The 27,414-nt window shown below is 36.9% G+C and overlaps 1 protein-coding gene across 4 annotated transcripts in view; it reads right to left on the bottom strand.

The window, feature by feature from the left end:
* Positions 1–27,414, bottom strand: part of CROT (carnitine O-octanoyltransferase) — a 53,898-nt gene that overhangs the window by 14,560 nt on the left and 11,924 nt on the right. For all 4 annotated transcript variants that reach the window (XM_046670076.1, XM_046670077.1, XM_046670075.1 and 1 more), the window contains 7 exons: positions 24,390–24,498; positions 7,899–7,992; positions 7,432–7,557; positions 5,981–6,082; positions 1,344–1,427; positions 1,157–1,264; positions 801–931 (listed from right to left, as the gene is read on the bottom strand). In XM_046670076.1, coding sequence (XP_046526032.1) covers positions 801–931; positions 1,157–1,264; positions 1,344–1,427; positions 5,981–6,082; positions 7,432–7,557; positions 7,899–7,992; positions 24,390–24,498 — 754 coding nt within the window. The remainder of the gene's footprint in view (positions 1–800; positions 932–1,156; positions 1,265–1,343; positions 1,428–5,980; positions 6,083–7,431; positions 7,558–7,898; positions 7,993–24,389; positions 24,499–27,414) is intronic.

The following is a 27,414-nucleotide window of genomic DNA, read 5'->3' as shown; positions in this document are numbered from 1 at the left end:
AATGTATGACAACAGCACAAAGAATGTGAGAAGCAAAATAGAAGCATTCTGCTTTAAGCTTCTTACATTATATTTGTAGTGGAAAATATCATTTGAAGGTAGACTGCGATAAGTTAAAGATGTAGTTTGCAAACCCCACTGCAACTACTAAAACAAACAAAAAATCAGAACAGCTGACAATGGAGATAAAATGAAACAATAAAAAAAACACCCTAGGAATTCAAAAGAGGATAAAAAAGAAAGAACGAAAGAAACAGATGGGATAAAGAGAAAACAAGTAAGATGCAGACTTAAACCCAACTTTATTAATAGTTATATTAAATGTAAATAATCTAAACATCCTATTTAAAGACAGATATTCTCAGAGTGGATTAAAAAAAGCAAGATCAAGGAGCTTCCACTTCTGCTGAGGATGTAGAAAGTCATAACATACCATCTCTCCTGTCTTAAAAATGAGTAAAGACTTGATAATCTATAAAATCACATCTTTTCATGAACCCTTCTGAATACTGAGGCTGCAAGAAAACCAAGTGATCTGAATTCCAAAGAATGGCAAAACTCCTCTTAGAAGAGAGCAGACACTTCAAAAATATTAAGGTAATGAAAAACAAAGACTGTGAAAGTGGTGAAAGTGTCACAGATTGAAACTCTAATACACTGTTGATGGAATTTCAAATTAGGACACAGTGTAAATTGGGAAAAAACTCGGAAAAAACACTGGGGAGTTAGGATGGAATAGCCATGATAAAGACATACCCCTGACTTCAAGATTCTGAAAATGGAAAACAAATGGTCCTTACCATCCGTGAAGTCTATAATAGGCCAGCTGAAGTGCAAGCTGAACAAACGTATCAGGGTGAAGCCTCATCTTCTTGGTTAACTTTTTGCCAAAAGATGTAAAGGCATACACGAAAATCTGCAGATCAGAGGCCTAACAAAAAAAATTAAATGGGAACAGTAAAAAGTCACCTAAGGAAGATACCCCAAAGACAACCAAGTCATCATTTGCATTAAAGTAATCATCAGACATAAATAATTAAAAGTATAAAAGCTATAATTTAAAAATGTTTTATGCTGTCATGCTTGGATGATAGCCAAATTTTTATATATAATAGTCAAAAGCAGTTACTATCTAAGAGAAAAGTGAAAAATCTACCTGCTTGAGATATTGGGCTTTAGCTTGGTTGATATCATCTAATACTTTCTCATCCACAGTGAAAATAAGCTCCTCTGGAAGTGGTATATCCCGTACATTTTCTGAACCCTGAAAATAGGGAAGACTTAAAAACATTATATCTATAAAAATATGAGGGGAAAAAGGATGAATATTTGTTCTAACATACCTTCCATCTTCCTTCATTCTCCAAAATTTTCTCATCAATATAATGGCTGATGTTTACCATAATCATTGCATCATAAGGAGCATGCTAAAACAAAAATACACAAGATTTTGAATACTTGACATCAATACTTTATGTCAAGTTAAAACTTTACCAGTATTTTGTTTTCACTTTCCCCCATTCTTAACACATAATAAAGTACAGAATTCTCAAATGCTTCACCTCCTAATAAAAAAGATACGGATATTCCACAGTATAGTATATATCTGCTATATTTTATTTTCTGAGAAAGAACAAATATTTAAAGTTGGAAGCACCTAATTAGGGCTCTTGAGGTAATAGGGAGGGGTATAAAGTAAACATGAACAATCTAGAGAACATAAATTTCTACTTGGACTGGAAGTCAAAGCAGCTATATATATATGTATGCAATACTAAGATGCTCTGGAATTGTAAGAGCACTGTGGAAAAGCATATGGGGATGGCAGACTATCTGAAGGCTACACTGAGGATGAGGATGAACTTCTGTAGGAAAAGACATAGGCCACTATTTGGGTATTAAAAAATATGGTGATTTTGGGGCTGGCCTCATGGCCGACTGGTTAAGTTTGTGCGCTCCGTTTCAGTGGCCCAGCGTTTTGCTGGTTCAGATCCTGGGTGTGGACAATGGCACCACTCACTAGGCCATGCTGAGGCAGCATCCCACATGGCACAACCAGAGGCACTCACAAATAGAATATACAACTAGGTACTAGGGGGCTTTGGGGAGAAGAAGCAGAAAAACCCCAAAGATTGGCAACACATGTTAGCTCAGGTGCCAATCTTCAAAAAGAAAAAAACAAATAATAATTTTGTGTATATATCTACAAGAATATTCAGATGTGGTGGAAATAATCTTCAATGTTTAAGGAATGTGGCAAATATGGGCTGAGTTACCAGGGTGCTACAGGTTTGACAGCTATATTTAGAAAAAGGAATTGCAGCTAGTGAATTTTCCCATCATTTATTTTAGAGGACAAACTTTTTGCCTTATTTTCTCCATGTTCCTTTGATGACAATTACATCAGATGCTTTTTTTCCTCTATGTTAATGCTACCACTTTACATTAAACACAGTTACTATTCATGACAGAATGTGACAACGCTAACCTTGGAGAGAAAAAAGGGAGGCTTAACATATGGACCCACCCGACTTGGGTCCAGTTTCAGAGGGAGTAATTAGTTGCCTTAAACATCCCCCTAACATCACACAGCACTGCTACCCCATATCATGGTCCAATGGAGCCTGAGAAGCACAGTATACTGGTACCCAGTAGGTAGCAGCCACAACATCAGGAAAATGCTCACAAAGGAGGTCAATACAAGACACGTCAGCAGCTCATCCCACATGTCAGCAACAGCATGCATAACAAGACCCACAGGTCATTGACAAACTCCTTTTCTAACTGCATCTCACAACTGTGTAGCACTTCAGAGCTTTACAAAGAATTTCACAGATATCACATATATTGTTTCATGTGAGACAATAGTATTCATCTCTTTTTTACTGGAACCGGCAAGAAAGAGCAAGACTGAAGGACGTAAGTCTCTGACTTACAATTCTACCCATCCAGCTCCCAGTGGAAAGCTAATAAACAATTTAAATAAAAAGTTAGGAAATATAAAAAATTCAAATACTTTCTTGACACTTTATTTGTTCACATAAGGTTTACCTCTCTCTTTTTTTGCTGAGGAAGATTTGACCTGAGCTAACATCTGTTGCCAATCTTTCTCTTTTTGTATGTGAGCCACTGCCACAGCATGGCCACTGACAGATGAGTGGTATAGGTCCATGCCCAGGAACCGAACCCAGGCTGCCAAATTGGAGTGTGCTGAACTTAACCACTAGGCAACCAGAGCTGGCCATCTTTTTTTTTTTTTCATTCATATGGAGACATTATGTGTAACATACTGTTTAAAAATGTGGACTTCGGTTCTGAGTCCAAACCCCACCACTTGCTAGCTGTGCAACTATGAGAAAGCCACTTAATTCTTTAAGTAAACTGACTCATTTGTTAGTGGGGATAATAATACCTATTTTCATACAGTTGCTGTTAAAAACAATAGTAATAATGCTTATAAAGTGCCCACTACAGAACCCAGTCCACACAATAATTAGTAACTGTTGTTATTATTGACAACTAGTGTTTATTATATGCTTCCTATGTGCTCTTCACAAAGCCCTCTAATAAAGCCTTCATAGAGAAGACAAAAAAGGTGACCTTAGGATTTTAAATCCTAAGAGGGAAAAGCAATTAATTAGTATAATCACAAAAGCACATATTCAAGTACCAATGGAAGAGAGCAGAAACACAGCTTTGGATTAAGAACACTTCTACTTTAGTTTATACACTTTACTAATGATGTTTTACAGAAGTTAAATTACATTTTCTGTAATCATCCTAGGTTACAAGGAAAACCTAATGGAACTTTAAAAGCAGATTATCAAGTGGAGATAATCAGATTGATGTTATAAATATATAGATGTTAATATATACACATAAAACATGTCCATGCACTTACTATAGGAAAGCATCTTGGTTGTGCTGAGATGTATGCTCACTATGGGACCAATATTCTTTATTCAGAGATAGAAAAGATTATTAAAGTTATTTTTATTCTGAATTTGAGCAAACAGCCCGATGTTGGTGCTATTAGTAAAAATCAAAAAGTGCTAAGTGGTTTTCTGGGGGTTGGGAGTGACGGAGAAAAGAAAGATGATGAGTTCTTGATAATGAGAGCAACTTACCCTTATCTAACAATATAACATCCAATTTGAACAATTTAGCATATAGTGAAACAGAACTCTCAAAAGAGAATAATAGGTAAAAACTAGAAAAGCATAACTGCAAGCCACCAAAAATGGTCAACCAAACTATTAACCGAAGGAAGAGAGCAGGCATAGGGGAAAAAGTATGACTAAAATTAAGGTCAGCTTTAGAATTAGTAGAGGAAAGGACTTTTAGGAGGATGGAAGCAGAGCCACATTCGTATGGAAGCAGAGCCACATTCGTATGGAGCAGAGAGTAATCAACTTCAGCCCACAGGTCAAAGAGAAATGGAGGGAAGAAGCCAGGAGGAAGTTAGCCAGTTAACAAAGGATAGTTTCCAGGGAATACAAAGATATAAGCCAGACAGAGGAGGTCACGAAGAATCAAACAAGGCCGAAGAGAAGAAAACTGAGGCAATTAACCAGAAATATTTTGTCAACCACAGACTCCAAGGAAGAGGAAAGACAACAAATCTTCAAAATGACTCATGGCAATCTTTCACTCTGATGAGCTCCTATAATAGACATCTAGTTTTAGTATCTGCTCATCAACCACTCCACCTTCTTCTGTGATAATAGCAACTTTATTTTTCTTTAGGCAACCACCACTCCTCTCTGTGGTGGTTTGAATGAGGGTGTTTCTACTGTCGAGGTTCCAAGGCCAGACGAATCACAGCACCTGATTCCCTAGAATGGGCCCCTGATTCACACAGGCCGCGCACAACCAATGAACACTATTCCCAGGACTTTTGCTAGGGAAAAAAGCTGGCTATTTCCACGAGGAGCACTAATCTGTGAAGAGAACTATGAAGACATGAGATTGTGGATACAAGAATCGCATGGGGTAGTCTCCCTAAAAATAAAAGCCAAACATAGTAAAGTAATGCCAAAAAACAGAGAGAAATTTCTAATGAAAGCATTTGGACACTGGAAATCAGTCTTTCTGAAATTTAGCTGTACTCCTACGCCAACAAATATCTTCTTAAGCTAATGCTAGTTTGATTCAGGTTTCTATCACCTAAAACTAAATAAATACTGATAAATACAACTGTTGAACCCAGATCAGTGTAACAGGTCTTATCAGTATTTTACAGTCATTAAATGCTTTTGGAGAAAGGCCACCAAAAACAAAAAATCTAAATCCTCATACTATTTTATACCAAATTATATACTTTATGAAAAATGTCACAACGAGATTACAAGTGTGTGTTGCAACTCTAACTGAGGCTGATTTTCTAGTTTTCTTGAACCTCATGAATGTCCCTCAGAAACTGGCAAGATAGAGCTAATAAAGATGACTATGGGAGAACAGAAGAGAAACAAGAAAAGTTTTGGGTTTTTTTTAATGAAGAAGGTAAAAAGTGGTATTAAGTACCAGACATTTTAATATCCATAGTGTAAACAAATAATGTTCCAAAGATCATATGCCATTTTAGGGGAAATAGGTATACAAAATTATTACGTAAATCTAGAAATAAATCCAGATATATTTCTCTGTGCATAGAACATATGCATAATGCTATACAATAACTTTTAAAATAGATTGTAATTCTCAACAAACAAGTAACAGTGGATTTTAAAGAGCTTATACTGCGTAAAAATACATACAAATTTTATACACACCTAACTGTTAGCCTTACTACAGATGAAAATAACTTGCCCTATACTCTACTTTCACTGAGAATTCATAACTAAACCTTTTACTATAATGCCATAAAACTAAAGAAATGTTTACTTATACTACCACAGCACAATGTAAGTACTGTACTTTATTGCCATTAAATTAACCTAAAACATTAAAAGGAAAAAAATAACTTCAGTAGTTTACTTACATCACAATTACAGCCAAATACTCCATTAGCAAAGGAAATCAAGTTATAGGATTTGTCACCCCAGCGCACTGTTGGGTCTCCAGTAAGAAGCATTGTAGTTACCTAAAATAAATGGAATATTTCCAAATTAAAAGGATTTTAATATTGGTTTGTAAGTATTTATATCTTATACATATATTATCTCATTTTTCCTCATCAGGTAATCCAAATTTAATAAAATAATAACAATTATACTCAAGAGATAATAATATTCTGGCCCTGACTTTAGATACTTCTCAAAATCTCAAGAAATCCTAGCAGAAAAAAAAATGCTGTACAATATTCATGGATGTTTAGAGGACATACAATGGAAAAGAGAAGGCTTTTGCAACTCGAATAGTGTAAAAGGCCTAGCTAAGTTTAGTCATTAAAGTCTAGTTATGAGGAAAATATTTCAAGAATTCATTTGTTTCCCAAATGGTAGCTTTTGACCCATTAGTGGGTCATGAAATCAATTTAGTGCATCACAGTGAACATTCTTTACAAAAAGAAAGAATTAAATAGAATATAAATATCAGAGTATATGACAGATAGTAAAAGTAACTGCTGTTTTATGAAACGACATATGCATGTGTACACATACATACGTGTGTGTAGCGGGCTCCAATCTAACTGTATAACTATAGATTGCAGTAAAAAAAATTTGAACAACACTGCATTAAAACATATTCCTCAAGAAGTTTGGTAATTCTTCTACTAAAAAAAAACACAGTTAAAGAAGAGGAAAAGTTGGTTTCTAGCTACAAGGTTTTTCAATCCTGTATTATATTATTCCTGTCATTTAATTTTGATGAGTGCATTGTGAAATAATTTAAGTGCTTTCAAAAGACTATGAGACTTCTACAAATATGACTAATACCTTTTATTACTTCACAGGAAATGATAATATTACCCCAGGGTAAAAAAAAACAAAGCAAGGCCACATTTACCCTTAAATTCACTAAAGTCAGCGTGTTCAATAAAACCAAATGATAAATTACTTACAAAAGTGAAATAATTCTTAAAACAGACTTTACCAACAAAGGTGTCAAAGTACACTGGTGTGGGTCATAGGCAGAGTCTCATATCACCTTTGGCATGAAAAGCTCATTTAGCCTAGTGCCCTGTGCAAATTTTCTATATATGCAATCAATGAAAAGATTGGGAAACGCTGACATGTGGTTAGCAAACAATACTCATATTTTCTTTAAACAATGTTCAAGAAATATCTAAACAGAACTAAACAATGGGGCAAGAATTTACAAAGCATTATTTATTTATATATAAGATTCAATTTGGTACATGTATATATCATAGCTAAGAAAAAGTTTGGAGAGCCTGCAAGTAACAAAAAAAATCTTCTCTCATTCAATACACAACAGTCCTCCAGAAAAATCTGTGGGAAGAAATAACAGAACAAGATAGTTAAGTACCTGAGAATAATCTTCTGGTGTTACATGTGGACTGCCATCCTCTATGGAATACACCAGTAAACTGCTCTGAATTTTTTCTAACATAGTCAAGTTCTCTGGATCAAGACTAACCAAATATTCTCGTGCCTAAAGGTCAAGGAAACAATGATTAAATGTTACAAATTAAATACACTATATCCAGAAAACCTCAAAATAGTTTCTTAGGGAAAAGGTTCACTAAGAAAAGTGTAAATTATAGTTATAATACTGTACTGTATATTTGAAAGTTGCTAAGAGAGTAGATCTTAAAAATTCTCATCACAAAGAAAACTTTTGTCACTATGTGTAGTGATGGATGTTAACTAGATGTATTGTGGTACCATTTCACAATACGTACAAATATTGAATCATTATATTGTACACTTGAAATATGTTACAGGTCAATTATACCTCAAGAGGGAAAAAAAAAGACAAGTATAAATTACAACCTTAGCCCATCGAGTTCGCTCCTCGCTAGTTAATGCTGCTATCCCAGGTCCGTCAGGTTCACTATGGCACTTCTGATGGATGTATGTCAACTGCCTTATTGAAGATTAAAGAAAGAGGATTCAAAAAGAGCACAGGCAGGATCACTAGCTACTTTGGCCTTCAATAAGTCATAATGTTTATCATTATTTAAATGTTTTGATATATTATCCAAAGGAAGAGATTATGACCTCAACAGCAATGTATTTATTTCTTACACCACATCTTTTTTTAAAAAAGTGATTATGTAGCCTATTAACACCAAAAGTATATTTAACAATAACTTAAGTAAATAAATTTGGTGTTTGGCTGATAGAATTTATACTTTCAAAATGTAAATTCACTTTTGGGGTCTAAGTAAATACTTCTTACATTGGAGAACTTGAAAAATATTCTGGTAAATAATCTCAAACATCATGCACATCTTATCTAACTAGAAACTATGTGCATGTATATTTAACAGAGGACTTACTCTATACCCAATGAGTATCTGTGTTTAAGCCCAAAAATACAAGTACCACGTAGTCAGTTTTAAATGTTTTCACATGTGCATTGTTACTTATAACCATTATATTTTAAAGACTCTATTAGATAAGGATAAATTATTTCCCACCATAGCATTCTATATGCCCAGATCCATGATGAGTTTCATGTATCTTTAAATATATGGCAGGTTATTTACAGGGTTGTTTCTAAACAAATAAATTTTCATGACTAAAAAACCCACAGAGATTTAGTTTCAGCCCTATTTCTTCATGGCACACGCTAAGAAACTACCTCAATTTAAAAGCTTCCAAGGGTTTCTTGGAAAGTGAGCTAATGTACCTTAATAAGTCATCAAAAGGCACCACTAGTAGCCAACTCTTATTTGTGGCGTTCATCCAAAACTTGAAAAAATACAATTATTGATTTGCATATTGCTCTGTTCCTTTATTATTTCTGTAATACTGATGAAGAAATCAATTCCTTGCTGCAAAATTCCTCCCTCTTTATTTGAACAAGAATGGTGTCCTGTGGTGCAGATTAGGGCTTCTTCACCAAACATTCTGCATCCACGATGGCAGCAACTTGCCTTGCCTCTTCCTGCTTACTTGTCTTCGCTAACTCTGATTTTGCTTCAATTACAAATAAAGCTTCTACAGTTTGTGGTTACGTGGTGGGTATAGTGACTACCATAAATTCTGAATGCTAAAGTAATAAAATCCACCTCACCGTTTTTCTTCATATGGTACTGGTTGCTGCCCTTCCCTTACTACCTCAAAGCACCAGTTTTGATTATTGACTTTTTCCTGCTCCCTGATACAGGCCATTTTCATGTTCAGTGAGAAATGACCACCTCATAAAAGGTGGTCATTATCAAAGAGAAATTACCAGGGAAAATGTATTAAACCTGAAATGACATTTTAAATTTCATAACTAAAGGTCAGATAATTGCCCAAATCTTCACCATTAAGAAGTCCACACTACCCAAAGTGATCTACAGATTCAGCAATCTCTATCAAAATCCAATAGGATTTTTCATAGAAAAACGGGAAGAAAAATGCTAAAATTCACATTGACAAATAAAAATGGCAAGCAATAGGATATACTGGAGTATATGAGGAAGCCATTTGGTATAAACCTAATTTGGCCTGACCGTGTCTTTCCAAAACGGCCTGACCGAGGCCGTTGAGCATGCATTGTATATCTGCTTTAGAGATTCCCTATGGCAAGAACAAAGGCCCTTGAGATAAAGGTGCAACTTCTCTCCCCCTCCCAACGTTGTCGGCATCTCCTTAAAGATTAAGTATCTTTCCTTAGGCTAGACACTGATTGCTGCGCTCACCTGTGACCGCCCAGCTTGAGACAATAGACTTGCCTCCTGCTACGCCCACCGAGATAGCAGACCCACTACCTGCTGTGTCCATCAAGCGCTGTGCTGACAGGGCGATCTTGTGACTACTGTGGGAGGGACATTTCAATCATATGTGAAACACCCTCTTTGAGGGTATATAACCACCCTGTGTACCCCGACTTCTTTGGAGTGCTCTGTTCCTTTGTGGAAAGACTCTCCCGGGTTATAATCCTAAGACTTAAGCTCAGAATAAACTCACCCAAATTTTCATTTATAGATTGGTTATGGTTTATTTTTGTCAACAACATGGAACCACAAAATGTTCTGAATAGCTAAAGCAATTGGGAGCAAGAAGAACAGTACAGTACTGGCATAAAAACAGATATAAAAAGACCAATGTAACAGAAGAGAAAGCCCAGAAATAAATCCACCCACATATAGTCAACTGAGGTAGCCACAGGTGCCAAGACAACACAATGGGAAAAGGACAGTCTCTTACATAAATGGTGTTGGGAAAACTGGATTGCCACATATGAAAGAATGAAACTGGAGCCCTACCTTACCTTCTTCAACGAACATATCCAAATAGCCAACAGGTACATGAAAAGGTGCTTAACATCACTAATCATCGAGGAAATGTAAATCAAAACCACAATGAGATATCACTTACATCTGTTAGGATGGTTACTATAAAAATACAAGAGATAAGTGGTGGTGAGGATGTGGAGAAAAGGGAACCCTTGTGCACTGTTGGTGGGAATGCCAATTGGTACAGTCGCTATGGAAAACAGTATGGAGGATCCTCAAGAAATTAGAAATAGAACTACTGTCACCAACTAGTCACCCCGACGAACTCAAGGGTGGATTTAGATATTTTAACTGTTTTTCCAAATTGTTCTTTTTCCTTTTGTTATGTTAAGGAGATGCCATCACCAGCCACCCTGAACCACAGCAAGCCTCACCACAAGAGCTCCGCCTATGACCTTTGCCTTATTTTTAATGCTAAGATCTCTCCAGGAGGGGCTTAGGCCTTATTCCCATAACCTGCAGTGTAGCTGGAAGCGCGTTTCCCAGCTGAGCCTGTGCAAGAGAATACCCACCTCTCCCTTTTGAATATTCATTCCCCACCCAAATAAATGTCCTTGCTTCTCTTTGTTCAGGGAGCCCATGACTCTGGAAATGATTCCTCATGGTCTCCTATCTGCTGCAAATATACTTTACTTTGTGAGACAACTAATTCTGATATAGAGTCCGATTTAACTTGCCAGGAAGGAACCCACTTCGGTTTTGCTAATACCACCATATGACCTAGCAATCCCAGTTCTGGGTATACATCCAAAGGAACTGAAATCAGGATCTTGAAGAAACACTTGCACTCCCATGCTCATTGCAGCATTATTCACGATATTCAACAGGCAGAAGTAACTTAAATATCCATCTATGGATGAATGGATAAACAATCTCATATACACATAGAATGGAATATTATTCAGCCTTAAAAAGAGAAGGAAATTCTGCCATTTGCAATAGTATGGATGAACCTGGAGGACATTCTGCTAAGTGAAATAAGCCAGACGCAAAGGATAAATACTATATGATATCACTTTTGTGAAGAATCTAAAATAGCCAAACTTGCAGAGCTAGAATAGAATAGTGGTTGCCGGGGATTTGGGTAAGGAAGAAATAAGAAGGTATTAGTCAAAGGGTACAAAGTTTCAGTTATCCAAGATACGTAAGTCCTAGAGATGTACTGTATAGCACTGTGCCTGTAGTTAACAATATTGTATTGTATACTTAAAAATTTGCTAAGAGAGTAGATCTTATGTTAAATGTTCTTATCACAAAAAATTATTAATAACAAAGAGTGGGAAACTTTTGGGGATGATGGATATGTTCATAGTATAGATTGTGGTGATGATTTCATGGGTGTATACTTACCTCCAAACTCAGCAAGTTGTACATAATAAATATGTACAGCTTTTCGTATGTTAATCATACCTCAATAAAGTGGCTTAAAAAATAAATTATCTGTTCAAATAAAAAAAAAGTACAGATTTCGTAACTAGGATAATCTCTCTTTTCCTTTAATTCGGCTATGTATGCACCTGTTTTTCAGCTACAAGTGTAAGTTTTGATACTTAAAAGCTCAAAGGTTTGTATTAACATTTCATTTCAGAAGCATACATCTTTAAAAATATTCTACTCTTGATATTTCCTCAAAATCTGGTTTCTGCCTTTATTATTTTCCACTTACTCTTTAATTTACTGTAATCAGGTTTTGTTCTCCAGTGATTATCCTGAAACTGCATTTCTGAAAGTTACCAATAGCATCTTATAAAACAAACCTAGTAGCTTTATCTCAGACTTATTTTCCTCATCATACAGTATTTAACAGCCAGGAGTAAATCTTAAAATTATCTCTGTCTTGGCTTTTGTAGCACTGTCCCATTGTGGTCTCCCTACCTCAATGACCTCTTTGTCTTTTTCATTTACCATTTATTCTCCTTCCACTGCCAAAGGGGTGTTTCCCCAAATTTCTGTGCTAATCGATTATGAGGTAGACTCTGGTAAACTTAAAACAAAAAGAAGTTTATTTGGGGTTTGTTAGGGCTGCAGCCCGGGAAGCACAGATTCAAGTAGCACTTGAATTGTGTTCTAGCTGTTGGAGGGAGAAGAAAAGTTTTATAGTCATGGCTAACAAATGCAAAAAAAAAAGGGAAGGAATATCTTGTTTTTTTCCCACTGAGGAAGATTGGCCCTGAGCTAACATCTGTGCCCATCTTCCTCTATTTTATATGTAGGATGCCCATCACAGCATGGATTGATAAGTGGTGCATAGGTCCGCACCCAGGATCCGAACTAGTGAACTCTAGGCCGCCGAAGTGGAGCATGTGAATTTAACTGCTACGGTCACCAGGCTGGCCTGGGAAGGAATGTCTTTTAACAAATTGCAGGCACAATGTAATCATTGGGAAGATGTAATTACATTGGGAAACAATGTAATCATTGTTTCAATCCGTTGAAACAAGCTATTAAGCTTAGGAATGTAGGAGATGACTGTCAGGAACAGGGTCTCTGTCCCAATAATCGTATCTTCCTGACAGGAACAGGGTCTCTGTCCTGGTAATCTTATCTTCCTTGAGAAGACTTGCAGATGCATTTCAGGCATATAATGAATTCAAGAGTTCATCCTGAAGAAGGAATTTGTTCTTCTTCTCCTCATGTCTGCCCAGCTCCATTTTAGTGCCTTAACATGAGAGACTCCACCTTTTTCCAATTCTACATCTGTCACTAGCCTTCCCCAATCTCTTCTACAAGTTTCTCCCCTGGTAATTTCACCCACCTCTTTAATAGCTGCAACTATCACCTTTATGCAAGAGGAAACTCTTCATTCATTCAACTTAAACCTTATTTTCTCTCGAAATTTCTGGTACCAAATTTTCAATGCTTGCTGGGTTTCTCCACTTCAATTTCTGTCAACATTTTAAATTAGATGTACCTTTAGAAATTATCTCCCTGCCCTCTTCCCACAAAAACAAACAAATAAACAAACAAACAAAAAAAACCCTGATCTTAGAAGAAAACAAAGGTATAAATCTTCACAACCTTGGATTAGGCAATGGTTTCTTAGTTATGACATCAAAAGCACAAGCAACGAAGGAAAAAAATAGATAAACTGGATTCTGTCAAAATCAAAACAACTTTTGTGCTTCACAGGTGGCCATGAAGAAAGTGAAAAGACAACTCCAGAATGGGAGAAAAATACTTGCAAATTATACATCTGAAAAGGGACTTGTATCTACAATATATAAAGAAGTCTTAGGGGCCAGCCCTGTGGCATAGTAGTTAAGTTCAAAGTGCTCTGCTTTGGCGGCCCTGGTTTGTGGGTTCGGATTCTGAGCGCCAATCTACACCGTGGTGGTGACCCACATATAAAGTGGAGAAAGACTGGTACAGATCTTAGCTCAGGAATAATCTTCCTCAGCAAAAAACAAAACAAGTCTTAGAACTCAATAATACAAAGACAAATAACCCAATTAAAAATTGGCAAAGGATCTAAATAGACATTCCTCCAAGGAAAACACACAAATGATCAATAAGCACATGAAAAGACATTTAATATATATCACTGTCATTATAGAAATGTGAACATCAACCGCAATGAGATCACACTAGGATGGCTATTATCAAAAAGGCAGACAATAGAGAATGTTGGTGAGGATGTGAAGAAATTGGAACCCTTACATACTAATGATGTGAATGTAAAATGGTGCAGTCATTTTGGAAATAGCCTGGCAGCTCCTCAAATGGTTAAACATAGAGTTATGACCCAGCAATTCCACACAGCAGAACTAGAAGGACCTACAATTAGAATATACAACTATGTGCTGGGGGACTTTGGGGAGAAGAAGAACAAAAGAGATTGGCAACAGATGTCAGATCAGGGCTAATCTTAAGAAAAAATTAAAAATAAATAAAAATCAGGAGAATTCACATAAAAATATGAATTTCTGGTTTCTCTTTAAAAAATTATATCAAAGTTTCTTTGTTCAGATTTTTAGCTCTGTTAATTCAACCTCCACGGTGGTTTTCTTGTCTCCATACATCCTCTGCAGTCATCAGTCTTATGGCCTTAAAATTCAGATTTGATTTCACCTTTGCTTAAAATTTTTAAGTGGTTCCTTGTGGTCTAAAGTCCCAGTGCCTTAGCTGTGGCCTAGATTTGACCTTTGCCTGTCTCTTCAGCCTTGTGTCCTTCTAGTTCTGCTATGTGGGATGCCGCCTGAGCATGGCTTGATAAGCAGTGCTAGGTCTGCACCCAGGATGCGAACAAGCAAAATCCGGGGCGGCCGAAGCAGAGTGCGCAAGCTTAACAAGTCAGCTACAGGGCCGGCCCCCTGATTTTCAAATAGTGATTCAAATTCTCTGCTATCTAACCAAAACAGTTCACAGGCTGAATTTAGCCCACAGATGATATGTATGCCATTTCTGGAAAAGCGGCTTTGAGTAAGCTAATTAATAAACCTAATCTAATAATTATGTCAAATTTGCACCAAACAAATTAAAAAATATAAGCAGAATATACATAAATATTCAAACCACAAAAGCAAAATGCCTAAAAGATGGATAAATTGGCCTATATTAAAATGAACAATGTCTGTACAATTACCAAAAACCATTTTTTTAAGTTAACTGGAAAAAAATCTTTGTAACACATATAATTGATAAAAGATTAATGTCCAGATATATAAATAACTGCTACAAATCAATAACAATAAAAAATAGCCAATAGAAAAATAGGCAAAAGCAACACATAGCAGAAAAATTACAAATGGCCTATAAACATATATAAAAATATTCAGCCTCACTAGTAATGATACCCTAATTCAAGCAACATCGAAAACCGTTTTTCACCTGTCAGTTCACTATATGTTTTAAGTTTAATTTTACCTTGTTAGTAATGATGTGGAGAAGTGGGTATTCTTATAAAATACTGGCAAGGAACGCAATGCTGCTTTGGATGACAATTTGACTTGGTTAAAAACATTAAGCGTATATATCTTATGATCCAGAAATTTCACTTTTAATATCAAACCACAGATATTTTCTCCCAAATACACAAAGATATATGCTTGAAAATGTTCATTATTTGTTATAGCAGCAAATGGAAACTAGCTCAATGCTCAATGTGTACCAATGGAGAAATGGTCAAACCATAGTATAATTATGCATCACTTAAGAGGATAGTTCTGACAAGTTAGGCAATTTCATTGTTGTGCAAACATCATAAAGTGTACTTACACAAACCTACATGGTATAGCCTACTACACACCTCGGCTATGTGGGACTAATCTTATGGGACCACTATTATATATGTGGTCCTTCATTGACCTTAATGTCATTATGTGGTACATGACTATATGTCCATTTGATGGACTTCTACGCAACAGTTAAAAAGAATAACGTAGATGTATCTGTTCCACTGTGAAAATACCACTATCTTATTATTTACTGAAAGAAGCAAACTGCAGAAAAATACCTAAAATAACACTATTTTTTAAATGAATACAACTACTCCTTCCATGCTACATACAAAAATCAATTCTAGGCAGATTGTTTTTTATTTTTTATTAATTTTTGTTAAGGCTAGTCAAGTGAAGCAGTGGGAGTGGAAAAGGAACAAAGAAATCTGTAACTGGCTGTGATTAATTAATTGTAAACACCACTGCACTAGGCCCAGCAGGCAGACTGTTAATGTAAATATGGGCGGCAAAACAATAAAAGTGTATAACACAGTATAAGAAAATATCTTCTTGACACTGAGGGAGAATTTTTTTAAAACATGATATGAAAAGTAAAATCCATATGGTAAAAGATTAATAAATCGGACAACATTCAAATTAAGAATTTCTGTTGATCAAAAAGACATCTTTAGTGGAAGGAAAGAGCAGTTAGAGACATCTTCTACTCTATGGATTTCAACACATAAAACCAACAAATAGGAGATCTTGTCAAGATGGTGGCTTAAGCAGACTCTGAACTGACCTCCTCCCATGAACACAACCAGGTTACAACTATTCTTGGAAAATTACCCCTGAGAGAGAACTGAAAACTGGATAAAAAGAACCCACACAACAAGGGACAGTGCTGACTGAGGTGGAAGAGACAGAAATTCCTTCTGGAGAGAAAAAAGCTGCTTTTGCGAGCTGTGGAGCTTTACAGCCAGCTGGCCAGGAGCAACCCTAAGGTATGCAGCCTTCCCTGGAGGAGTGGGAACCTGAGCATGGGTGTGTTACTACTATAAGCATCCTTCAGACTCAGCACAACTGAGACAAGGATCATAATATCTACCTTTGCTGGTTATTAACTGCAACAGGGAATACCTCTAGAAAAGCTATGGGACATAAGCCAAAAAACCTAGCTCTTAAAGGGCCCATGCACAAATACATCCATCTCGGAAAGCAACCTAAAATCACCAGAAAGGTGCACAGTCCTTGAGTGAAAAGAGACTCACCTGGGAGGCTCTGAGTGCATCTCAGGTAGAGGTGAGACCTAATGGGGGGCTGAGACATTGGCGGAAGCCATTGTTATGACCTAGTACAGGCATGCTGACATAGACTGTGGCAGATGCCATTGGAGTTCAACCCCTGGCTGATCACCCCAGAGGTGTGCCACACCCACTAGAGTGCAAATATAATTCAGCTCAGCCAGGGCAGGCAGCTCACCTTAAGGACTGGACCCACCCAAGAGCAAGCCCTCAGGCTACTTGTTAGCCTATACAGACTGGGTGCATCAACTTGCAGGCAAGCAAGTAGTGTGTCCTATTCTGTGAGGCAGGGCCTAGCAGATGGGGAATGTGTGGGGCATTGGTGGAGAGTGTGGGGGCACCCACAGTGTGGCTACTGGGTACACTCCAGGGGTTCGGGATGTGTGTGCAGGCCAGGACAGTGTCAATGGTGGGTGTGAAACTGTGGGGGGTGGGGTTTATCAGTGGCAGAAGACCTGTGCTTCTCAAAAAGCCTCATATGGAATAGGACATGCCTTCCAAAGCCTGAAACAATTGACTGCTCCTGTGCCTGGGGCCAGCTCTACTCAGCTGCAATGCTGATAGACCTGACAACAGCTTTGCAGGCCTGAGGCCTACAGCAATTTTAATTCCCTGAGCCTAGCAACCAGCCACACTAGGGGCCTATTCACTTAACAGAAAAACTGCAACAGGAGTGTGCTATTAGACCTTGTAGCCAACTGTACTGGGACTCCCCAAACCAGATTTACAAACAGCCAGCCGAGGGGAGGAAACACAGACTCCCTGGGTACCTGCAGCAAGAGCAACCCTGACACAGCAGAAGGACACAAGCAGCCCACACAGGGGTCACTCATGGAACATTTGGACTGGTGAGGAGAGGGAAGCACACAGCTGCACCTCAAAAGGCATCACTTACATAAGGCCACTTCTCCAAGATCAGGGGACACAGCTGACCCACCTAACAAATAGATATAAGCACAGAGAAAGAGGTAAAATGAGGAAGGAAAGGAAAACGTTCAACCAAGGGAACAGGACAAAATCCTAGAACTAAGTGAAACAGAAATAAACAATTTACCTGACAAAGACTTAAAACAAAAAGTCATAAGGATGTTTAATGATCTTGGGAGAAGACTGGATGAACACAGTGAGAACGTCAACAAAGCATTGGAAAATATAAAAAAGAACCAATCAGAAATGAAAAATAGAATACTGGAAATGAAAAATTCACTAGAGGGACTCGAAAGCAGAGTAGATGACACAGAAGAATGGAGCAGCAAGCTGGACGAAAGCCTAGAGGAAATCACCCAAGCTGAACAGATAAAAGAATTAAAAAGAATGAGAACAGTCTAATGGAACTCTGGGACACTATCAAGTGCACTAACATTCATATTATGGGTGTCCCAGAAGGAGAAGAGAGTGACAAAGGGGAAGAGAATCTATTTGCAGAAATAATAAATGAAAACTTTCCTAACATAAGGAAGGCAACAGACATCCAAGTACAGGAACCACAGAGAGCACCAAACAAGATAAACCCAAACAGGCCCACACCAAGACACATTATAATTAAAAAGCCCAAGATTGAAGATAGAGAGAATGCTAAAAGTTGCATGAGAAAGGCAACAACTGACATACAAAGGAAACCCCATAAGGCAATCAGCTGACTTCTCAGCAGAAACCCTACAGGCTAGAAGAGAGTAGCATGATATATTTAAAGTGCTGAAAGGAAAAAACCTATAGCCAAGAATACACTACCTGGAAAGTTATCATTCAGAATGGAAGGAGAGAGAAAGAGTTTCCCAGACAAGCAAAAATTAAAGGAATTTATCACCAAGAAACCAGTTCTATAAGAAACACTAAAGGGACTTATTAAAATGGGAAAGAGAAGATCACAAATAGGAATAAGGAAATTATCGAAAAAAAAAAGGTACTAAAACCACTGGTAAAGGCTAAAATATAGTAAAGATAGCAGATCACCCACCTATGAAGATAACATGAAGGTTAAAAGACAAAAGTACTAAAATTAGCTATTTCAGTAACAAGAGGATAATGGAAACACACACACGAAAAAAGAGGTTAGAGATACTATCAAAAACATAAAATGTGGGAGAAGGGGAGTAACAGAATAGAGCTTTTAGAAACAGCTTGAGCTAAAGAGACCATCCACTCAATATCGATTGTTATATACATAGATTATTATATATGAACCTCATGGTAATCACACCAGAAACCTATAATAAATACACAAATAGCTAAGAGAAAAGAACCCAAACATAATACTAAAGAAAGCCATCAAACAACAAGGGAAGAGAGCAAGAGAAGAAGAAAGGAATAGAGAAGAACTACTAAAACACCCAGGAAAAAAAGGTAACAAAATGGCAATAAGTACATTTTTTATCAATAGCTACTTTAAATGTCAATGGACTAAATGCTCTAATCAAAAGGCATAGTGTGGCCAACTGGATAAAAAAAAAAAGACCCATGTATGTGTTGCATACAAGAGACACACTTCAGACCTAAAAACACGCAAACTGAAAGCAAAGGGATGGAAAAAGATACTCCATGCAAATGGCAAAAAAAAAAAAAAAAAAAAGCAGGCGTAGCAATACTTATATCCAACGAAACAGACTTTAAAACAAAAACTAGGGCCAGCCCCGTGGCCAAATGTTAAGTTCCCACGCCCTGCTATGGCTGCCCAGGGTTTCGCTGGTTTGGACCCTGGGCGTGGACATGGCACTGCTCATCAGGCCAGGTTGGGACGGTGTCCCACATGCCACAGCTGGAGGGACCCACAACTGAAATATACAACTACATACTGGGGGGACTTGGGGAGAAAAAGCAGAAAAAAAAAAAAGGAAGATTGGCAACAGTTGTTAGCTCAGGTGCCAATCTTTAAAAAAAAAAAAAATAAAGCAAAAACTATAACAAGAGTTAAAGGGCACTACATAATGATAAAGGGAACAAGCCAACAAGAGGATATAACACTTATAAATATCTATACACCCAACATAGGAGCACTGAAATAGATAAAGCAACTATTAACAGACATAAAAGGAGCAATAGACAGTAACACAATAATAGTAGGGGATTTTAACACTCCACTTGCACCAAAGGACAGATCATCCAAACAGAAGATCAACAAGGGAACATTGGCTTTAAACGACACATGAGACCAGATGAACTTAGTAGATATATATAGAACATTCCATCTAAAAGCCATAGAATACACATTCTTTTCAAATGCTCATGGAATATTCTCCAGGATTGGTCACATATTAGGCCACAAAGCAAGTCTCAATAAATTTAAGAAGAGTGAAATAATACCAACTATCTTTCTGACCAAAAAATGCTACCGAACAATGATTAGGTCAATGGAGAAATCAAAGAAGAAATAAAAAAATACCTGGAGACAAATGAAAATGAAAACACAACATGCTAAAATCTATGGGATACAGCAAAGGCAGTTCTAGGAGGGAAAGTTTAGAACAATTCAGGCTTACCTCAACAAACCAGAAAAATCTCAAATAAACAATCTAACAGTGCACCTAAAGGAATTGTAAAAAGAAGAACAAACAAAGCCCCAAATCAGCAGAAGGTAGGAAATAATAAAAATCAGAGCAGAAATAAGTGGAATAGAGACTAAAAGAATAATAGAAAAAAAATCAATGAAACCAAGAGCTGGTTCTTTGAAAAGATAAACAAAATTGACAAACCTTTAGCTAGACTCACCAAGAAAAAAAGAGAGCAGGCTCAAATAATTAAAATCAGAAATGAAAGATGAGAAATTACAACGGACACTTCAGAAATACGAAAGATTTTAGGGGAATACTATGAAAAGGTGTACGCCAACCAATTAGATGAGCTAGAAGAAATGGATAAATTCCACCTTCCAAAACTGAATCAAGAAGAAACAGAGAATCTGAATAGACCAATCACTAGCAACGAGATCGAAACAGTGATCGAAAACCTCCCAAAAAATAAAAGTTCAGCACCAGATGTCTTCCCTGGTGAATTTTACGAAACATTCAAAGAGGAATTAATACCTAGCCCTCTCAAACTCTTCCAAAAAACTGAAGAGGAGGGGAAGTTTGATCATCTCAATAGATGCAGAGAAAGCATTTGACAAGATACAGCATCCATTTATGACAAAAACGCTAAATAAAATAGGTATACAAGGCAAATACCTCCACATAATAAAGGCCATATATGAGAAACCCACAGCTAATATCATTCTCAATGGAGAAAAACTGAAAGCTATCCCTGTAAGAACAGGAACTATACAAGGATGCCCACTGTCACCACTCTTACTTAATACAGTATTGGAAGTCCTAGCCAGAGCAATAAGGCAAGAAAATGAAATAAAAGGGATCTAAATTGGAAAAGAAGAAGTGAAACTGTCACTATTTGCAGATGACCTGATTTTATATATAGAAAACCCTAAAGAATCCAATAAAAAAACTTTTAGAAATAATAAATGAATACAGTCAAGTTGCAGGATACAAAATAAACATACAAAAATCAGTTGTGTTTCTATACATGAACAACAAAGTAGCAGAAAGAGAAATTAAGAATACGATCCCATTTACAATTGCAACAAAAAGAATAAAATACTTAGGAACAAACTTATCCAAAGAGGTGAAAGATCTGTACACTCAAAACCATGTAACATTGTTGAATAAAGCTGAAGAAGAAACAAAGAAATGGAAAGATATTTTGCGCTCTTGGATTGTGAGAATTAATACAGTTAAAACGTCCATACTTCCTGAAGCAATCTATAGATTCAATGCAATCCCTATCAAAGTTCCAACAATATTTTTCACAGAAATATAACAAAGAATCCTAAAGTTTACATGTAACAACAAAAGACCCCAAACAGCCAAAGGATTCCTGAGAAAAAAGAACAAAGCTGGAGGTATCACACTCCCTGATTTACTACAAATATACTACAAAGCTATAGTAAGCAAAACAGCATGGTACTGGCACACAAACAGACATACAGATCAATGGAAGAGAATCGAGAGCCCAGAAATAAACCCACACATTTATGGACAACTAATTTTCAACAAGGGAACCAAGAACATACAATGGAGAAAGGAAAGTCTCTTCAATAAACGGTGTTGGGAAAACTGGACAGCCACATGCAAAAGAAAGTAGACCATTATATTACACTATACACAAAAATCAACTCAAAATAGAATAAAGACTTGAATCTAAGATCTGAAACCATTAAATTTCCAGAAGCAAACATAGGCAGTACACTCTTCAACATCGGTCTTAGCAGCATTTTGTCAAATACCATGTCTGACCAGGCAAGGGAAACAATGGAAAAAATAAACAAATGGGACTACATCAAAGTAAAAACCTTCTGCACAGCAAAGGAAACCATAAACAAAACAAAAAGACAACCTAACAACTGAGAGAAGATATTTGCAAACCATATATCAGACAAGGGGTTAATGTCCAAAATATACAAAGAACTCATACACCTCAACAACAACAAAAACTAACAACCTAATTAAAAAATGGACAAAAGATCTGAACAGACATTCCTCCGTAGAAGATACACCAACAGGCCAACAGGTACATGAAAGGACATTCAACATCGTTAACTATCAGGAAAAAGCAAATCAAAACTACAATGAGATATCATCTCACTCCTGTCAGAATAGCTATAATTAACAAGACAGGAAAAAATAAGTGTTGCAGAGGATATGGAGAGAAGGGAACCCTCGTACACTGCTGGTGGGAGTGCAAACTGGTGCAGCCACTATGGAAAACAGTATGGAGTTTCCTCAAAAAATTAAGAATAGATCTACTATATGATCTACCATATGATTCCACTGCTAGGTATTTATCCAAAGAAGTTGAAAACACAAATGCATAAAGATACCTGCACCCCATGTTCATCACAGCATTATTCCCAATAGCAAAGACTTGGAAGCAAACTAGGTGCCCATCAAGGGATGAATGGGGGAAACAAGATGTGGTATATATACACAATGGAATACTACTCAACCATAAGAAATGATGAAATTTGGCCATTTGTGACAACATGAATGGACCTTGAGGGTATTATGCTAGCTACATGAAGTAAGTCAGAGGGAGAAAGTTAAATATCATATGACCTCACTCCCAAGCAGAAGACAAAAACAATGACAAACAAACACATAGCAATACAGATTGGACTGGTGGTTACCAGAGGAGAAGGGGAGGGGGAGGAGGACAAAAGGGGTCTTTAGGTACATGTGTATGGTGACGGACTGTAATTAGTCTTTGGCTGGTAAACATGACATAATCTACATAGAATTTGAAATATTATTACAATGTACAACTGAAATTTATATAATGTTATAAATCAATGTTACCGCAATAAAAATAAAATAAAAATAAGCCAATAAATATCTCTATCTAGAATGTATAAAGAATTCCTACAAAACTCATACACTAGTGGAAGTGCTTATTAGTACAACTATTTTGGATGTACATATACCCTATGACTCAGCAAGTCCTCTCCTGGGTGTAATCAGACAGAAATGCATGCACAAGGGCATCAAAAGATTTGTACAGCAATTTTTACAGCAGCATTTTCTGTACTAATAAAAACTGTAAGCAACCTAAACAATTACCCTTGGGAAGGAGGGAAAGCACAGTAACTGGGAAATGGTACAAGGAGGTTTCTGTAGTACTAGAAACATTCTACATCTTGACCGGGGTGGTGGTTACATGAGTATTCACCTGTATATTTCTGTGTGCACTTTTGTGTATGTTTGTAATACTTAACAAAAATAATTTAAAATATATATAGATGTATTCAACTTGACGTCTATATGACAATCTAGGAAATTTGAACAATTGATTGCACATTAATGATATTAAAGAATTCTTGTTAATTTCTTAGAAGTCATTAGGTGTGATAATGGTACTGTACATGTATGTTTTTAAGAGTCCTTACATTTTAGAGATACATACTAAAATATTTATAGTGAAAGGCTATTATGTCTGAGATTTTCTTTAAAATAATCCATGGGTGAGAAAAGGAAAGGGTACAAGGAGGTACAGTTGAAAGAAGACTATGAATTTATAATTGTTGAAGCTAGGTGACAACTGTTGAAGCTGGGGAAGAGGACATGAAGAGCTTCATTATACAGTTCCCTCTACATGTTGAAATTTTCCAGAATACACTTTAAAAATATAAACACACAAAATAATACTACATATATACTGCCATTTCTATGTATGTAATACATACTATGTATAAAATATACATACATATTCTATTTTAAAAATCTATATGTACATATAAATTCTCTCTAACAGATCTGGAAGGATAGAGTACACCAAACTAGTAACAGTGATTAATTCTGGGGTGGGGAATGGGATTGGTAATATTTGTAATGTTTTCCTTTTCTCCAAGTAGAATATACTCATATGTATCTAGTAAAACAAAATTAATTTAAATCAAAAAAGCAGATTTTTAAAAAATCAGCATATATAAAATTCTTATTTTTAAGCTTACTCTCACCTTATAAAAAAGCAATTCTGAACATTAAGCATAGGCTTAAGACCTAACAAGACTCAAGAAAGTAGTTTGAAAACCTGAGAATCTCTGGTGGGGTGATCAAACATCCTTCCTGTATTGCATCAAAGACAAAAACTCGGCCACGACAGAGGACTGCAATGTGACTTGGAGTATGCCCTTCGCTCTCTGGAAAAAGAAACAGAAACCATAAGACTCAAACCCCTCAAGTTAAACAAGAGTAAAGCTGCATATTTACATCCAATAGGGAAAAATAACCATTCCTCCAGTATTTTATCATATATTCATCAACTGTATCACATGAACACAAACACTTTAATAAGATGATGGAATTTCAGTTATTATGATATAAATAGAAGCTCTTGAAACCTGTCCATGTTTCTAGAAACATCTAGAAATCCATGGGAGTTTCAAATATTTGTACACCTTGAGACTCACATAAATCCCAAACTACTGCAGGGATTTCTTGCTTTATTTATGGGTAGGAATGGGAAGGGGAAAAGGGTAGCAGAGGAATCCTGGAGGAGAGCTATTTGAATGAACTAACAAGTTTCTCTTTGGGAATATTTTAATGTTGATCGTTCAGATAATTTAATTGCAGTAATACCTGGCTATGATTTCTCAATAAAATCGTTTTTAGTAGAGTAAGGGCACTGTATGCCTGAGTAGCAAGGAGAAAGAATTTTGCCCAATCTGTAGTTTTACTTAAGGCTCTGATAACAACTGGTAAACCACTGATAATTGATTCTATGATTCCTCTAGCACATCTTAACTCCCCCAAAACTATTTGCTTGCTGTAAACCTTTGACTATTCTGATTTAGCCCCATTTTTCAAGTACTAACCCCTTTGACAAGGTTCTTCCTATATGATCCCTGCTTCTTCTAAGAAAGGAAAAAGGAAAAAGAAGAAGAAAGTTAGAGAAGACATACTGCTACTGGAAGGAAATTTACTGGTTGATATTATGTACAAGGAACTGTGCTAAATGCTTGATGCACATTATCCCATGAAATCTATTCATCAACTATGAAGAAGGATCATGTCCTGATAGCACTACTATTTTTTCTCTTGTATCCTATTTCCTCAAGTCCTAAGAGGTCAGGTATATATTTTCCTTGTCTCTCATGGTTACATTCAAACCATTTCTTCTCTCTTCCCCTTCAAAAATCCCCATACCCTTTTCATCTACCACCGCACCCTTTTATTGCTGTTGTCTACTAACCAAATCCTATCCAAAATTTAGGGCTGGCAAAGACAAAGGAAAATAAACTTGATGCCAAGTTAATCAATAAATGGTGGGGAGGGGGGTGACTTGACAGGAGTGTGCTACCTCAGGATGAGCCCAAGGGGGGATATTTGAGCAGAGACCTAAATGAAGTGAAGGAGGGAACCATGGAAATATCTGCAGGAAGAGAGTTCCAGGCAGAGGAAACAGCAAGTACAAAGGCATTAGGACAAAAATGAGCTAGTTTGTTTAAAGGAAGACAAGTTCAGTACAGCTGCAGCAGAGAGAGAAAAGGGTAGAATGGTAGATAAGGTTGGAGCCAGATCATATTGGCCTCATAAAGGACTTTCAATTTTAAGTATGATGGGAAGGAAGTCAATGCAGGTTTTAAAGGAGAAGAGTAATAACGTAACCTAATTAATATTTTACAAAGGTCACTCCAGCTGCTATATGAAGAAGAGATTATAAGAGGCAAGAGAATATACAGCAAGGTCAATTGGGAGGTGACCGAAGTGGTCCAGGTGAGAATGACCTAAGTGAAAGGTGATGGTGGCTTTGACTGGGGTGTGACACTTGAAGGAGACAAGAGGTCAATTTTGTTTCTTTTAAGATGTGAGATATTACAGATTGCAACAGTCCAGTAAAAAGGGAAAACTGATAATGCAGCACAGAGAAAGAGGATAATCCAGAAGCAAGGTCCTTGATTAGGCAAGAGGAAGTGGGGCCCAGTGCACCATATAGAAGGGTTGTCCTTAGGAGGCAGAACAGTTCATCCATTTTAAACAAGGGAAGGCAAAGTATATGACTGTGCATTAATGTATTACAAGGAGGTTGCAAGATGGGTAAATATTTGAATGAGTATGTTTTCTATGACGGCTGTAACAAACTACCACTAATAACACAAAATTATTATCTTACAGGTCTGGGGACCAGAAGTCTGAAATGTGTCTTACTGGGCTAAAATGAAGGTGTCAGCAAGTCTGTGTTCTTTCTGGAGGAAGAGAGAGAATCCGTTTCTAGAAGAATCTGTTTCCTTCACTTTTCCAGCTTCTAGAGGGAGCCCACATCCGTGGGCTCATCCATCTTCAAAGCCATCAAGGGAGGATCACGACTTTCTCATGCTGCCATCTCTTTGTTCTCTTTTCTGCCTCTTTATTCCACTTACAAGAACTCTTGTGATTACTCTGGGCCCACTTGAATAATCCAGGATAATCTCTCCATCTCAAGGTCAATTGATTGGTAACCTTAACTTCATCTGCGACCTTAATATCCCTTTACCATGTAACCTACACATTCAACAAGTTCCAAGGATTAGGAAGTGGACATCTTTGGGGAGCCATTATTCTGCCTAATCAGATAGGCTGGTAAATTTGGTGATGGAAAGATTGCTTCATATTTGTTGAGAATAAGAAAAGAATTTACTAGCTGAGAATAAGGAAGGACAAGGCATGAAACAGTCTTCTCTAGAAGTGAGAGAATGACCTGACAAAAGAATACGGCAAGGTAGCGCTGTGGGTCCACTTGAGGTTTAACTGAGAAAAGTAAGTGAAGTTTTGTGGTTTTCTCTGGCCAAGTAAATTGCTAGGGTAGATATCTTTGATATGTAGAAATAAGACAGAAGATTGAAATTTAATGGTTGGGGTTGGGATAGGGAGGGAGTGGGTGGGCAAAGATTTGAATGTGTATTCAATGGAGCGGTTACAGTGAAAAACCACAGACAGAAGTGAAGACTGGGGGTGGTGGAGGGAGAAATGGAACTGCGAAGAACTGTAGTAGGGTAAATGAATTGTAAGTCACAATGTGGTCAAAGAAAAATGTGGCTGAGGTGGACTACTAAAGGAAGTGAGTTGGGAAGAAAAAG

The sequence above is a fragment of the Equus quagga genome, chromosome 8 (assembly GCF_021613505.1).
Source record: "Equus quagga isolate Etosha38 chromosome 8, UCLA_HA_Equagga_1.0, whole genome shotgun sequence".
Lineage (NCBI taxonomy): Eukaryota > Metazoa > Chordata > Mammalia > Perissodactyla > Equidae > Equus > Equus quagga.
Note: the sequence above shows the minus strand (reverse complement) of the source record. Positions and strands in the feature narration are given on the sequence as shown.